Source organism: Labrus mixtus, chromosome 2, assembly GCF_963584025.1.
Source record: "Labrus mixtus chromosome 2, fLabMix1.1, whole genome shotgun sequence".
Classification (NCBI taxonomy): domain Eukaryota; kingdom Metazoa; phylum Chordata; class Actinopteri; order Labriformes; family Labridae; genus Labrus; species Labrus mixtus.
This window is the reverse complement of record NC_083613.1, coordinates 25,874,573-25,891,899: the sequence shown is the minus strand read 5'-3', so window position 1 is coordinate 25,891,899 and position 17,327 is coordinate 25,874,573. Positions and strand designations below refer to the sequence as shown.

The 17,327-nt window shown below is 38.6% G+C and overlaps 1 protein-coding gene across 1 annotated transcript; it reads left to right on the top strand.

Annotated features, from left to right (window-relative positions):
- Positions 1–8,622: 8,622 nt before the first annotated feature.
- On the top strand, positions 8,623–16,474 carry LOC132990440 (polyunsaturated fatty acid lipoxygenase ALOX15B-like). Its single transcript, XM_061058747.1, has 15 exons — positions 8,623–8,751; positions 8,919–9,097; positions 10,235–10,439; positions 10,787–10,868; positions 11,169–11,291; positions 11,404–11,507; positions 12,170–12,336; positions 12,498–12,641; positions 13,462–13,665; positions 13,866–13,952; positions 14,065–14,234; positions 14,565–14,686; positions 14,785–14,885; positions 15,333–15,503; positions 15,718–16,474. The coding sequence occupies exons 2-15, from the start codon at positions 8,945–8,947 to the stop codon at positions 15,895–15,897; spliced, it is 2,013 nt and encodes a 670-aa protein (XP_060914730.1). The 5' UTR covers positions 8,623–8,751; positions 8,919–8,944; the 3' UTR covers positions 15,898–16,474.
- Positions 16,475–17,327: the final 853 nt, after the last annotated feature.

Here is a 17,327-nt window from a genome sequence, read left to right as displayed (position 1 = left end):
TCTGGCAGATTTGTTTTTCTCCGTTGAATAGCTATTTTTTGACCGGAGAGAGTATTTTAGTATTTATTATTTAACATGTATTTATTTGCACAGTAAGGGAAAAAAAACATATATTAAACAAATAACAAAATAGACAATATCCAGTGCAGGAAGAGGCAGAAAACTCAAAGAGCTTATTTGAAGCCTCCACCTAAATAATGTTAAAATGTCACCAAAAGAACAACAACAAAACAAAACATAATTAAGATGCAGAAAAGAATATTACACAAGGCCAGGCACTGAACGTTTTTTTTAAGATAGGAAAGTTGCATCATTGAACAGCACAGAATAATGTCTATAATTCATCATTCAGACAGTTGAGAAGGGGTTTGGACGTGTGATGTTCCATTGTTGTGGTGTAATAACACCTATTCATCAGTAGGTGGAAGCCTTGTGCCTTGAAAAAAAACGTGATTTGAGTAACAAAAATGTACAGCTTATAATCGATAAGAGGGCAAAAAACAAATTTTTGATCACACACAATAACAAAAAAGTAAAATAATCTGATCCAAATACTAAAGAAAAAGATGGATCAAAGACCGAAAATGTCTTTAATCCCCAATAAATTAATTTGACCTGTTCTATTGTACTTTAAGCCAACCCTAACCCATTAATGCCCACAGTAAAATTCTTATAATTTCATTAAATGCACTTTTGTATCACAGCAATAAAAATCATAGTCCATTTTTTCAAACCATATAAAGGGTGGAGCGCTACTCTGACAGAGCGACTCCTGACACGGCTCAGCATGTGCGTCAAGAAGTGTGCTTTTTGTGTTTTCTTATATGTTTTCTCTTCTTTTCCTGTTTTTGTCAGAATATTTATCGCAACGCTCTCGTCAGGTTCAATCTGGATTCTCAGCAAACCAGCCTTCTCTGTTTTACAGAGACATGGCTGAGCGGGGAAGCAGACTTTCATTTCTATGGCTTTAACATCATTTGCTTTGACAGAGATGTGTAAATACAAATGTTTAAAAGCAGAAACACAGTTTTATGAATTAAAGTGAACCTGTAACATTGGTAACTATTTGAGAACTAGCTTTTATTTAAAGTGGAAAAGTGTGAATTCCATGTCCCAGAGATCTCCTTTTTGGGGTTTGTGCTCAGAGGTGGAAGTATCCAGATGGATCCAGCCAAGGTCCAAGCCGTCACTGAATGGCCTCAACCCACGTCCCGCAAACAACTTCTGTCACGGTTTGTGTTATAATTTCTTGATCCATGTGTTCAGTTTTCTTTGTTTATATGATACTAACTCTCTTGTTATTTCAGACCCAGCAACTCCCACCTGCCTGCCTCTCTGCCCATAGATTCTCCTCACCTGCTCATTCCCATCACTCACCTGTTCCCTATTGCCTGATTAGCTCCCTGCTCATTTAACCAATTCACTTTCACTACCCTCTGCAAGATTGTCTCAGCGTGTTCAAACCTAAGCTCTCTAGCGTTTTGTATAGCCGACTTTTTTGATCTTTAAAACCTTAGCCCATCTTTGGATTTTGCCTTAGCCTTTCCCCTTTACCCGTTTGCCTGCCTGGATTTGATCCTTGTATAATTTTTGTTGTAATTAAAGACTGCTGTTTTTTTTTTTAACAGAGTTGTGCTACTGGGTTTATTACCTTGGAATTCTGACAGCCCACAACAGAATATAGCAGTCAGAATTTCAAATAAGCATATTATTAACGAAAATACCATTGACATGTTTATTCAGGAATACATGAACCCTAATCTTTTTTAATTTCAACTCTGTTTTAAGTCACATTATTGACAGCATTGCTCTGGTCAAAACTAAAGAAAACAACAAAAAACCAAGGGCTCCTTGGAGAAATGGGGAAAAGGTGAGGATGCTTAAAATATGTTGTTGAAAGGCTGAACGTAAATGGCGAAAATACAAACTTCAGATACATTATGAAATCTATAAAACTATACTGACCTGTGAGTTAATAAAAAAGGGGCACCACTCTAAAATCAGAAAACAATAACCAAATATCACAAAATCAGTCTTGAATTGATTAAATACTAATATTATTAATATTTAATAAATACCTGTATATAAATAAATATAAGGTGTGACTCCGTACACAATCCCTCACAACCAGCTTAGATCACAATGAACATACACCAGTAATCACAGACAACTGCTCTTTTTTAAATTTATTTAATCAAAATCACATCTCTGCGCAGCCTGTGTCTCTGAGGCGTTTGAATGAAGACAAGTGTACAGATCTATAAGTGTGAGTGTATGTATGTGGGCACTGTAGCGGTCTTGGAGTTTGTCCCCAGATGCGCAAATACGCGGGAATGTGTGTGTATGTGTGGGTGGAGAAAGGAAGGAAAAAGGGGTGCCTGACATCACAGGCCCCCTGCTTGGACCCCCTGCAGTTTGCCTACCAGTCAAACAGATCGGTGGACGATGCAGTCAACATGGCACTGAATTACATGCTGCATCACCTCGACTCCCCTGGGACTTATGTTAGGATCCTGTTTGTGGACTTCAGTTCGGAGCTCAGCACCATCATCCCAGATATCCTTCACCAGAAACTCACTCAGCTCACAGTGCTGGTCTCCACCTGTCAGTGGAGCACCAACTTCCTGACAGGAGGCAGCATGTGAGGCTGGGGAGCATCACATCCAGCACCTGGACAATCAGCACTGGCGCCCCCCAGGGGTGTGTTCTCTCCCCACTGCTCTTCTCTCTCTACACCAACAGACACAGACTGCAACGGACAATCGGGACTGCAGAAAAAATCATTGGTGTCGACCTGCCCTCCATCCGGGATTTATACCGGTTCAGGACCAGGAAACAGACAAGTAGCATCAGACTCCTCTCATATTAAACACACTCTCTAAAGCTATTTCCGCCCAGACCTAAGCCTCTTACTTAGTTAATTGCTCTGTCCCCGATTGCTGAAAAGGAAAGTCAGACGATTTGGAAGCAGATCCTTTATCTGTTCCAGGGCAGATGAGTTTGTGGCTGCGGTGATTCCACCCGGCACTGGCGGCGTCGATGTGTTCTCCTTCGAGCGGGAAAATGTGCGTAGCGATGTCCTGTTTCTTTTCAGGAGTTGATAAGACGCTCTCCGTGATGCTTTCATCGGGATGCGTTCAGGGGACGAATCAAGCGCGAATTCAGAACACTGTCCGTACTTGAGGCCGAGGGTTACCTGTGCGCCGAAGCTTAAACAAAGAGATGTGCGGCGAAAACAAAAGAAGTAGAGGGCCCCTACTGAGTAACCTCCTTTCTTGCAAAGTTGACTATGTAAGCAGAGAGGAGTTGATTTGCCTCCTCGAATGCTGGGGAACAGTTTAATATGGGGGCGGCTGTGGCTCAGTTGGTAGAGTCGTCGCCTCTCTACCGGAAGGGTTCAATCCCCAGCTGAGCAACATGTCCGATGTGTTGTCCTTGGGCAAGACACTTAACCCTGCATTGCTCCCAAAGCTTCAGTGGTGGTGCATGAATGGATTAGTTACTTCTGATGAATGATACTACATGGGAGAAAGGGAGGGTGTACATATAACTGTGTAAAATTGGCAATGAAATACATTGCTCAATTGTCTTCTCATGGCAAAAATATCATGGTGATTTCTCTAGAAATTTGGATTGTTTGGCCCAGGGGGTTACAATGCACATGTCATCACAAGTTTTATCTGAGAAAGAACATTCATAGCCAAGTACAACAGCAGCTACAAAGATTGGCTGGAGGGCCTGGAATAGGGACTTGTTACTCTAGTGACAGTAAGGAGTGCTCTTCAACCCACAGTACCTGAGGGAACCACATCTGAGAATGATTGTGAGAAAATCTATTAGAGGTGAAGAGTCTGCAGGGAGTGTTGTGGCATTTTCAGTTAAAGCCAAGGGTTTAAGCTTTCAAAATCCTCTCATTTTATTTTTATTTTTTTATTTCTTTAATCTTTAATTTACCACAAAAAATATTTTCGTTTATATTACATTTCTTTTTCAAGAGAGTCCAGGCCATTTCAAGTGAAAACCCTCAGGTTTGGGGAGTTTGCTTTCAAACAATGCTTAGGGTAAGTTATAGGATGTGTTTTAGGCAGCATTAAGTCTAAATGGGTTAAAACAAAACTTTCCGGGAGCGCCGATAGAGTTAGTGCCCTACTTACAGAGGCTATAGTCCTCCCAATCCTGGCTGAGAAGACGATTATTGAAGGGGGAAAATCGGGTCCAAAATCGTCGAGTGTGTAGCCAGCTTTAGAGGCTTTTTGCAAAGAGGCCGATTGGCATAGAAGGGGCCAATTATTCCCAAATGAGTTCATGAGCTCATTTATCCAGAAAAAAAAACTCACTAGCACCGCAGAGCAGTAAGGGGGGCATTTAACTGTCTTTTTGACTCTTTTGTACAGGTTAAGTGGACGCAAAGGCCACACAATACTTTAGTGAATCAGGCCCTCACTCTGTTTTTGTTAAGTACCATCTTTTGTGACATCCTGCATCTGAATTTTATACTTGAAAGGGTAGTTTGACTGCAGGTGTTGTGATTGCTGAATAATTTAGTCTGCACTGATACTCTTTATTTAAATGGAAGGTTCTTATCTTTATCAAATAACTTTCGGATCACGTGCAACGCCTATTGTGTCTGGTCGTCATGGAGGAAGCAACCTGTAAGTTCTGCGCAAGTGCCTACAAACACTGTTGAAACTAAGATCGACATTTAATGATTTAATGACTTCTAACGGAGTGCACTACTTCACGGAGGGGGAGGGTGTAGGGGTTGGTTTGAAAAAGGCCCCAGGTCCCCCTACACTTCATACCTTGGTGGGAGGTGTTGCAGAGCATGCTGGGATAGTGTTTCTGCAGGGAATGCTGGGAATCAGTGTTTTTTTTTTTGGGCCTTTGTTAATTTCCTAGCTCAAAGTACTCAAGTCAGGCTTCTGTATTGGCTACAGGCCAGACCATTGTTTCAACACATGGCGATCTCAACATATAGGTAGCCTATTACAGATAATGTCTGATGTAATATGTATGGCTTTTTTCCCCAAAAAATATTTTAGGGAGGCACAGTGGAATAATATGCCTTTTTCTAGACCACATTTAATAGCCTACATAAATCAGGATTATTGCTATTAAAGCGATGTAACAGGGAGGGAGGGTGTACATGTAACTGTGTAAAATTGGCAATGAAATGCATTGCTCAATTTTCTTCTCATGAAATGGCAAAAATACTGTGGGAATTTCTGTAGAAATTTGGATTATTTCCAGTGAAACAAATACTACAAATGCCCTACCCAAATTTGTTTTCACCCAACGCCATATGCAGTATGGCCAGTAACTGATTAAAAAGAAATTTCGTAGAATTTACTCCATGGCTTTACTTTGAAGCTCTTTGTTACTTTAACAAAACAGGAAGTTGCCATAAATATTTTCAGAGTCATTATTCCCTGCAATTTGGTGTAAGTTTCAACTCTGATCACGCTTCACACTTCAACTTTTTTTCACTGCTGTCCGAGATTATCCGGCCCTCCTTTTCTTCTTCTTTTATTTTGCTGTTAACTTTTTCTTTGACCAGTTCCCTACTTTTCATTTTATCTTCATTCATGTCATGTGCGCCACCGTGAAGAGTCATGAAGGTAAAAAATATATATGTTTTTTTGTGGGGGCTTTTATGCCTTTATTTGAGAGGACAGTGGATAGAGTAGGAAATTAAGTAGAGATAATGTGGAATAACATTCCTCGGGACAGACTTGAACCTGCTGGTTGCCAGCTTAGAGTACTAAAGCCTCCTTACATAGGGCATGACCTACTGCTAGGCCATCGGCACCCACTATATTTGATTTTTATCTTTATTCAGGTCAGTGGTTTTTTACTGTTGTATAAAACGCATCAAATCTAGAACACATGCCACATAATAGGAGGCCGATTCCTTACCACACTGGCCCAGGTGTGATTCTGTCCTTTGTGTTGTGATGTGTCGTCCTTGGGCAAGACACTTAACCCTGCATTGTTCCCAATGCTTCAGTGGTGGTGCATGAATGGATTAGTTACTTCTGATGGATGATACTACATGGGAGAAAGGGAGATGGGAGAAATTTCTGTAGAAATTTGGATTGTTTCCAGTGAAACAAATACTACAAATGCCCTACCCAAATTTGTTTTCACCCAACGCCATATGCAGTATGGCCAGTAACTGATTAAAAAGAAATTTCGTAGAATTTACTCCATGGCTTTACTTTGAAGCTCTTTGTTACTTTAACAAAACAGGAAGTTGCCATAAATATTTTCAGAGTCATTATTCCCTGCAATTTGGTGTAAGTTTCAACTCTGATCACGCTTCACACTTCAACTTTTTTTCACTGCTGTCCGAGATTATCCGGCCCTCCTTTTCTTCTTCTTTTATTTTGCTGTTAACTTTTTCTTTGACCAGTTCCCTACTTTTCATTTTATCTTCATTCATGTCATGTGCGCCACCGTGAAGAGTCATGAAGGTAAAAAATAATATATTTTTTTTGTGGGGGCTTTTATGCCTTTATTTGAGAGGACAGTGGATAGAGTAGGAAATTAAGTAGAGATAATGTGGAATAACATTCCTCGGGACAGACTTGAACCTGCTGGTTGCCAGCTTAGAGTACTAAAGCCTCCTTAGATAGGGCATGACCTACTGCTAGGCCATCGGCACCCACTATATTTGATTTTTATCTTTATTCAGGTCAGTGGTTTTTTACTGTTGTATAAAACGCATCAAATCTAGAACACATGCCACATAATAGGAGGCCGATTCCTTACCACACTGGCCCAGGTGTGATTCTGTCCTTTGGTTCTCACTTTCCCATATTTCCTCATTTTATCACCTGTCCAATCAAAAAAAGCGAAGGCCAAACAAACACTTCTTTCAGTAAAAAGCTTTAAAGCCTCTTCAGTAAATAGATTGGGGAGGAAAGTGAGTTAAACACTAGACTTTCAATCAGTATACTAGGTTCGGGTCCCATAAGAAACCTACACAGAATGACTCAAACACAAACATCACCTTTTTGTTAGGTTTAAAAAAGATAATGGTTTGGGCCAAAAACAATGAAAAGTCAGCTTTGACTTTTGTTTTCCAACAGGACTTGAACATCAGTCTTATAGTGAAAGGAAAAAATCAGCATGTGAAAGAGTTTGGTACCTAGTGTATATATCACTTAATATGATTATTACTGCTTTAAACATTTATATTCATAGCTATGAAATATACTGGTTTGTCTTCTCCTGATTTTTAAAAAGATGTACCTTTTGAACACGTAATTTGACAATAAAATGCATTGCTCAATTGTAGGCCAAAGAGATCCTGGAGTTATTATTTCTAAATGTGGATTATTTTCAGTGAAACAAATACAACAAATGTTTTACCCATGTTTGTTTTCACATAACCGAAAAAAGCAGTATGGCCAGTTACTGACAGAGACTTTCTCTAGAATTTACCTGCTTCAACTTGATGCTCACTGTCAATTCAACAAAGGAATTTGATCTCAATAAAATATAATTTAGCCCTTGTAGTTTCCCATGAAAGAATAATCAACTTGCAGAGGGTTGTTATTCTTCAATAGCAGATCTCTGTAAGATCTGTTCTGTGTCTCTGAATAAATGCAGGTTGTTTTTAAAACATGTAAAGGTGAGGTTGTGAGGTGAAAGTTTGCAAGCAGACCAAGCAGGAGCAGCAGCATGAATTCACCTTAGGTAAAGACGTTTAGGTCTTCTGTAGTAAAACGGGCTGGGGATAAGTGCCATTGCTCTTTATTTCAATCTTAATGAAGAGAGAAGCTTTCTTTATCTGCTGCACTCTCATGCTGACTGAACGCTATTCTGTCCATACTAAGATGATGAGTGAGGAGTGATGGGCCCCGGGCTGATTTTATCCCTGGTTATATTTTTAAACGTATAATGTCCAAATAATATTCACAGACTTCAATAACAGAATATTTCTTTTGAAGTCATAGGTAAAATTGTTTTCCTGCCAACCGAAAATCGCTCTTTATTCCAACTGCGCGTGGCTATCGGCACCGTGGTTTTGAACCAGATGCTTTTTGCAATGAGGCCGACTGGCATAGAAGGGTCAAACTATTCCCAAATGAGTTCATAATGGATCATGTAACTAGAAAACAACACTAGCACACAGAGAGGCAGTTTTACTCTGCAGTGCAGTTAGGGAGGCCACCGTCTTTTTGAGTCATTTGTACAGGTTTAGTGGGCGCAAAGGCCACGGAAATACTTTAGTGAATAAGTCCCTCACTTATGTTTATTTGTGAAGGAAGTGCGACTCATAGCGACATGCTGCATCTGAATGTTAAACTTGAATGGGTAGTTTGACTGTTGGTGTTGTCATTGCTTAACCATTTAGCCTACACTGGTGCACTCATTATTTAAATGGAAGGTTCTTTATTATCTTGAGTATTTAAATATAATGTTTTTTTGGATGAATAGTCCAGATCTGCACTGCATGTAAAGTGTCATAAGCTAACTTCTTTTTGATATAGGGCAATTTGAAAAAATAATAAATTGATTGATTGTTTGAAGGATGAAAGTGCCTGCATTGAGACATTTATTTCCATTATTTCACAATAGTTTTTTGTTTCGTATTTCGTGTTCATACATATTTAACATTTCATCACCTGAGTTGACTATTACTTAAGACTTGATACGCCCACCGATCTGTATGTATAAAAGAGGATGATTACTTTGGTGTAAGGAGCAGTTCATGGCTGCAGGAACTTCTAGGCTTCATTTAAGGTAAGAGACATGCTTTACAACATGATTCCAGTTGGAAACAATTGGACTGATACAGATAGACGACAAACACAAACTCAATATCAGGTCTTCTGAGTATTTTAACGTTTTTGTTTCACAGTTAAAATAACCAGTGCTGAAAAAATAGTAATTATTCGCTTCCTCCTCAGGGATTCTTCTGCTCTTGAGGGTGAAAATGGCAAATTATGAAGTGACTGTCTCCACTGGCAATCTCCTCTACGCCAACACTTTCAACAATATCTACATTAAGCTGGTGGGGACAGATGGGGAGAGCAATCACACCTGGCTCCTGAACATCTCAGGGCCTTTAGCCTTCAACACTGGAGCAGTAAGTGTAAAATATTCTTCTCTATGTGTAACGTTTAGCTTGACTAAAATAAAGTTTCCTTCCTAATAGCAGTATACCAGCTCCTCGTCTACAGTGGGTCTGTGGATATTGCGTGATTACATGCTCAACTGTCTCGTGTCAAATATACGGGGATGTTTACCAATGACCTTTTCTATTTTTCAGGTGTAGGCCTATGTCCGAAATGCATTCTTGTTACTTTGACTCTCCCTGTTTATTTCTGCTTGTTTACCTTATTACTCCTTATTTCCTTTGAATGTTGTTATAATGCCTGCCTTTATTTTCCCTATTCCAATCCTCCTGCCATTTTTTCCTTACTTATTTTTAATTATAAAATATATAGGCTACTTTATTAATTAATCCCACAAGGGGAAATTAGGCAATTATGCCTTTGATTTCTTCTTTTCTGTGATTTAGGCCTACTGCCATATTTACTTCTGACTTTGTTGCTACTTCCTTTGCAAATCTGTCCTTATCCAAATTAAAGCTAAGTAAATCCCAATAGTTCCCAGCTGTGACGACAGATAAATCATCATTAATTCATTTGATAGACATTTTGCTGAAATCCGGATTGATGAATGAAATCCCATACTCTGTCATTCTTTGTTTTGTTTGCATCAGTGCATACTTTAAGATAATCAGCACACTGTCTTCCTGTGTTCTTGTCTATGCAATGTTTCTCTAAATGTAATCCCGTCTTTGCTGAGCCATCCTCTATAATGCCTGTCCATTTTCTCTCATTTACTTGGCCAATACTGCCCCCTTGTGGGGATTCAGTACACTATGTCTAAGTGTAAAAATGCTTCTGTACCTTTGCCTTTGTGAAGAAACATTCCATACAACTATAGTGCTGTTGTTGTAAATTTATCACGAAAGCTGACACCGAATTTTATCAATGTAATTCTTCAGGCAATGCTCACAAATGTGACCAAATGTCAATAAATCCTAACAATGAGTTATATTAAAATATTTTGTGCAAACGTTTGAGTTGTCCAATATTATGTTTTCAGTATTTGTATGCCAATTACAGGTGGGTGTTAGCTAAGTTTTTGGTATTCAAATACATTTTATCTAACCTCATGTCTGGATCACGTCACACCATTTCTGTCATTACTCAAGGAGTCTACTTTCACCCTGTCCTGCACTAACTCCATTGGAAAGCTGCTCCTGATAGAGCTGGACAAACATCCGGTCATAGTTTTCCCTGAAGACGCCTGGTTTCCTAACAAGGTGGAAGTGAAATCCCCTGAAGGACAAACTTTCAACTTTCCTATCTACCGCTGGATCACTGACAGTGAGGTGCACCTTTACAGGGATGGAAAAGGTTTGTACTGTTCACTTACCACTGACAACATTTAAATATCTATCTATCTATATATCTATCTATCCATCCATCCATCCATCCATCTATATATCTATCTGTCTATATGCCTTCAGTTTAACAGCCGCTACCCTTTGGAACACCCTCTCCATGCTCATTCAAAAAAAATTAAGCACCAACTAGCCTTAACTCGGCCTTTCCATCTGTCTAACATCCTTTGCTACCTGTCTAAGTTTTACTTTTGTTTTGATTTTTGTTTGGTCCATCCACCACGTAAAGTGTCTTTGGGTCCCTTGAAAGACCCTATACATTCAATCTATTATTACTATTATTGTGTTTTTCTCTCTAAGCTCTTTTGGTCTATGAAGACACCCATCCTCTTGGCAAGTACAGTCGGGAAAAGGAGCTAAAGGAGCGAGAGGAAGACTATCAGTGAGCACTGAGAGTGTTTAATTTTAATTTCCTCGAAAAAAACACATGCATGTAAAGCAATTCAACCTTTGAATAAATATAATTATTTTCATAACCATTAATTCATAACCTTGTGCAATTGTGAGACATGTCAGGTTGTATCTGAATCTATTATATATATTAATAAAACACATCAATTAATGAAGAAACTGTATACACTGTATGTCCAGTATAGCACGCTTCCTCTAAATTAAAACTCCAGAAACAAGATTATCTCAACTTGTAAATGTTTCTAAATCTGATCTTCTCTGTTTGTCCCAGATGGCATGTGTATAAACAGGGAATCCCCCATTGCATGAAGGCAGAAAACACTGGGTCTCTGCCTTTGGAGGTCCATTTCTCCTTCACCAAGAAAACAGAGTTTGTCTTCACTGCAGCTGAAGGGTGAAGTCCATAAATTCTAACAGCAATCTATTAACAAATACAACTATGTACATTCCTTGCTACCTATTTAGCGACACTATTAAATATATGTCTTTTTGCATATATTTCCTAGGTTGATTGAGCTGAAACTGGATGGTCTGGGTGATTGCACAGAGAAGTGGACTGACATGGATAGTATCTACCGGGCATTCTGCTGCAAAATCACTGACATATCAGGTATTGCTCTATTATCAAGCTTGCACTTCATAGAGTTACAGGTCGCCAATGGTCCACCCACCTATGTTAAAAAAAAGTTGACCCGCCAGCCGAGACCAACTTGATGTTTAAACATCACCTTTGATCAGGGTTCTCACAAAAGTTGATAATAAATTGAAGGTTTGGACTACAGGTAGTATGATTTGTCTTTCATCAAGACCACCCACAATGGGCATTAACAGGTTCCAATTGATAGAACAGGGGGGAAAAGTCCTCTTAGAAATCATACTAGTATGGATCCATGACTTCTGCAATAAAATGGAGTTGTCTCCTCACTTTTTCATGTCTAATGAAGGGCTAGGGCCTGAAACATCACATTTGGTGATGAATTGGAGCCACTTCTGCTGTGTGGAATTAGTCTTCCTATTGTCTTTATTCCTGAGATAAACTTCAGATTTTACCGAAAAAAAACTGACCAAAGACTGTCTTTGGATTTCTTGTGAAAAATTCTACAAGGTACCTAATGTATATATTTTTTTTATAGAAAACTACTAACTGTATTAATTTCTTATGTTTTTGAATTATGTGAAACACATTGTTTTCTAATTTTCTATATCACCTGCAGTCTGTCACAATTTAACAGTTAATTTGAAACTGAATAAAAAGCCCCCTTCCTTTTCCAGTCTATGTCCAGAAACATTGGAAGGAGGATGAATTCTTCGCCTACCAGTTTCTAAATGGCGTCAACCCCATGCTGATCCGACGCTGTACAGCCATACCGAAGAACTTTCCAGTCACTGAAAGCATGGTCTTCATCCATGGTCCACATACCCTGGAAGAGGAATTAAAGGTGATTGTTATGCCTTTTATGGGTCTTAGTATTAGAAGATACAGTTCCCTGATGACATGATAATTATGGACCTGTAAGTCGCACTTACATTTCCAATCCATATTTGTACTTCACAATGTATGAGTAAAATAAATTATTTTCCTCACTAAAATTTCAAACAGAATGAAAACATATACCTGTGTGACTACAAGCTTTTGGATGGAGTGGAAGCAAACACCATCAATGGGAAGAAGCAGTACTTGATGGCTCCCCTCGTCCTGCTCCAAAGAACACCAGATGACAAGCTGATGCCAATCGCTATTCAGGTGAGAGTGACTGAAGAGCTGTAAAGCAGTAGAGAATTTGTAAATTATTATTTAAACGGTTGGGCGCATATATTCCTAAAATAGCAGCTAGTTCTATATAGCTGCTATTATTTCCTCTTGGAACTGCAAGTTTCTTTTTTTGTCCAAGCTGAAACTTACCTGGCTGAGAATTTAACTGCAGTTCCATGATTGACCACTTGGGTTTAGCTTATAAACATGGCCAATCCCCTTTACTTGTCATATTAAAAAACCCACCATATGAAAAAAAATACGAAAAGATTTCTCACTAGCTATTTTGTCTCTTCATGAATGCTTTGATTGATGAGGGATATTTTTATATTCATGTTTACGGGTTTGTGTCGTTGGTGTTGGCTGGCGCTCCTGCTATTACATTGTGTTAAATTCAAGTATGGAAAACATCAGCAAATACACCCACAACATTTATTTAGGTGCTGAGTTGTAGAAAATCACTAGATAATACGCACAAAGACTTGCAACACTATGGCTCCAACTACACAGTACCTGATGAAGAGTCCTGTTGGTCTCCAAAAATTGTTTTGTTTAATGGGTATAGCAACTATATAAGTACAGTATATCTTTGGGAACCATAGTGTAGTCTTTGTGCGTCTTAAATTCAAGTATGACTTTATGGCTTTATAGCACTAACTAGCAGGTATACTGCAGTCTCCATACTTCACTGTACAATTTCCAATAAACGGGCAAACATACAGACTTCAGATGGTTGTTCATCATGTTTAATCAGTGATGTTAATGGATTGAATGACTGGAATTACATACATCTCACTTTCTTCCCCTGTAGCTGAAGCAGACTCCTGGAGAGGACAATCCCATCTTTTGTCCTACTGATTCTGAGTACGACTGGTTGATGGCCAAGATTTTTGTGAGAAGTGCAGATTTCAACCTCCATGAACTCAGTATTCACCTGCTGCACACGCATCTGCTGGCTGAAGTTTTTGCTGTATCTCTACTGCGAAATGTGCCCATGGTGCATCCACTGTACAAGGTGACACGCAAGATGGAACACTAAACTTACTGTCGTTTTTTCAAAATTGCTGATTTTGAATCTTCCAAAGTTGATGAACCATGTTGTTCAAATGTGCACTGTGCAGTCAATGTTTATAAGTATTATAAAAATATGAAATATTTATCTTGTTTCCAAGAAATAATTTTACTGAGTGTAACATAGTTTAATCTTTCCCTCAGCTGCTCGTCCCCCACACTCGCTACAGCCTGCAGATCAACCTCGTGGCTCGAAATCGGCTCATTTCTAAGGATGGTACTTTCACAAAGGTAGGAAAAGACCAACACTGCACGCTCAGTAACCTTAACAATGTTTTTTTTAAGCATCAATAACATGTCCAGTAACTGTATTAAACAGTATTCAATGTATACTGGTTTCTAGTACGCAGCTTGTGGTGGAGAGGGTATGTTCACAATCCTGAAGAGATCAATGGCCTCAATGACCTACAGCTCCCTCTGCATACCAGATGACATCGCTGAGCGTGGGATGGAGGCTGTACCCAACTACTACTACAGAGATGATGGACTCAAGCTTTGGGATATCATCCACAAGTATTTAATTTCAATTTTGCATTTTGTTTGCTACTAGTGTTGGAGCAAAATTAAGAATTCAGATTATCTTTATCGTCCCACAAGTGGAAATTTGTTGTACAGCAGGATCACACAGAAAGACAACATCAACAGTAAAACAGTGCAAGTATGGCTTGCATTTAGGTTGTAACTCATATCGTACAAAATAGTCTTAAAAGAACAGGAAAAGGACAAATATGGCTTAAATTATTTTTATGGTCCTTCAAATTAGTGTCTTACTAATGCAGGTTTATTAAAATGTATAATTCATCCCAAAGTATTCTTGATGAAACTTCCCCATGTTTCTTCAAGGTTTGTGAAGGGAATCCTCAACTGCTACTACAAGAGTGACGCTGACGTCGAGAGAGACTCTGAACTGCAGAAGTGGATTTCAGACATTTTTGTAGAGGGATTCCTTTCCAACGCAAACACAGGTGTGCTTTCATAAAAACTCTTACCTTTATCTTCATAAATATGTACATTATTATATAGACAGCTTCATATCATGCAGTTTATTCTCCCCGATTCACAGGAATTCCCCAGGGCTTTGCCACCGTGGCTGCGTTGGTGAAGTTTGTCACCATGGTGATCTTCACCTGCTCGGTACAGCACTCAGCTGTGAATTCTGGACAGGTAAATCTGTTTAATGATGTTTTATTTCTGTACCATGTTTTGGAATGGTTTGATTAGAATTAGCATTTTTCTCTGAAGCGAAGAGATTGAAGCCAAACCTCACCAGGTCCATTGTTTTAAACCAATCCTTCACTATTTTAAACAATTCATGTTTTCCTTCCCTTCCATATAGACACTTTAACTAAACGTTGGAGCATAAAAATGTACGACAATGCAGGAGATAAATGTGGAAAAAACACCTCGTTGACTGCTTGGGTTCATACTGAATTATTTCATAAAGTCAAGGGCAGACTGTCGATAAGCCTGGCATGGCGCTGCTCTTAGAACTAAAAACATACAAATGACATTTTGCTACCTGACTTAGACATTTTATTTATTAGCATGTTCATAGTGCTTTGCTTCAAAAAAGTAATAATCAGGAACCTTTCAATCATTCATTCATTGCAGTATGACTATGGTGCCTGGATGCCTAACACTCCCATCTCCCTGCAACTTCCTCCACCAACCACCAAGGGGACAACAAGCGAGGCCACCATGCTGGAGACGTTCTCTGATGTCAATGTGACAGTTCAGGGGATGGCCATCATGCATCTTCTCAGCAAGCAATCCACTGACTTTGTAAGTGCAATGACCTCTTCAAAAGTTTACATGAATCAAACATATACCTGAGATGTTTCAAGTAGGTTCATATTTCTTTGAAGAAAAATTACATGGATGTCATGGCAGCACAGCAGACTGTAATAGAAGGAAAATCTATAGCCTATGTTTGTTATCATTTAAAATTAGATGGGAACAAAAAAAAACCTTATAAATGTATCATTGGTGTCATCAGGTCCCCCTTGGCCACTATCCGGACGAGCACTTCTTTGAGAAGATTCCCTGCAAGCTGATTAAGGAGTTTCAAGGAGACCTGGAAATACAAAGTGTAATCATCAAAGTCAGAAACGAGAATCTGGATGTCCCATACACATACATGAACCCAACTGTGATGGAAAATAGTGTGGCTATTTAAATATGTGAGTGACCTCCTTGGCAAATCCAGCTTCATCTTATCTGAAGTGGAAAAAAGGAGAGCCTTTAGTGGAAAGACATCATTGTATATATTATGATCATTTATGGTTATAGTGCTTATGTGCAGCTTTCATTGAAAATGTGGGATTGAGAGCTTCTTTGTTTGTCAATGATTAAACAGGCCTTCTATGAAAATATTACTTGGGGAAAAAATGATTTTACTTTAACACTTAAGAAATACTCTGCCTTATGGCATACTGTTAAAATGACTTGTGCATTATTTTAGGGACATATTTAGATTCAAAGAGTGGGGTTAAATCAAGGAAAAGGTGGTTTTGGGTAATCTTAAAACTGTGAAACTGTACTGTACATGCTATGTCTGTCTATATTTTCATTGGGACAATTGAAGGGGGCCCAGGTCACTGTCCTGAAGATTGCCTACTTTCTTTCCTGCCACATTTGGCTAGGTTCCTACCAAGACAGATGGCAAGATCATATAGCAGTTGGTCCATACTTTAGTTCAAGAATGTTCTTTCAATTTTTACTTTTAATAAAAATATATTAAAATAACTCAAAAATCAACTTATTTTCTTTGATACTGAGAATCTTGTGTCCTGTAAGTACTTTCAGTTCCACCGTGACTTTCAGCAAAAAGACCAGTGTTGCATGAACTCCCACAGAGTTGATTTCAACCCTTTTTCAGGGTTTATATAGCGCCACACTTTTTAGAGTCAAATTAACACTTTTAAAATAGTTAAACATTTAACACAGAGAGTTCCCTTTTCAACTCACTAAACAGAGTTAAAATAACACTTAGGGATTAGAAAAGTAACTCTGCTATGACACTTTTATTTTCTACCTGGCTAGTGTTAGTTTCTGTTGGGGTTGTATCAAGTCAACTTTGGTTATATTCTTTAATAATTATATTTAATTATTAATAATATAAATAACAATATCATGAAACTATGTTTAATCTCGTTTGGGGCACCACCCTGTAATCAGGGAAATATAACCAAAATATCACTCAAATCAGTCTCAAATTAGTTACTTAATTACTAATATTATTAATAATTAATAAGTATATTTAATAAATTGAAGGCGTGAAATCCGTACACAAAGCCTTCGCACCCAGCGTATATCACAATGTAAATACACCAGTAATCACAAACAACTGCTCTCTTAAAATTATAACAGAATTTATTTAAACAAAGCAACATCAATCCAAAATCAATGAACTTAATCAAACAAATAACTATTATAAACTAATCTAAGCAAACAAACATTATCAAGCAAGGCTTGTGAATGAGGTGTAAATGTGTGTGTGTGTGTGTGTGTGTGTGTGTGTGTGTGTGTGTGTATGTAGATGAGAGAGAGAGAGAGAAAACAAGATGGTGGAGAGAGACAATGAACCATGTGGCTTCGTCACGTGGA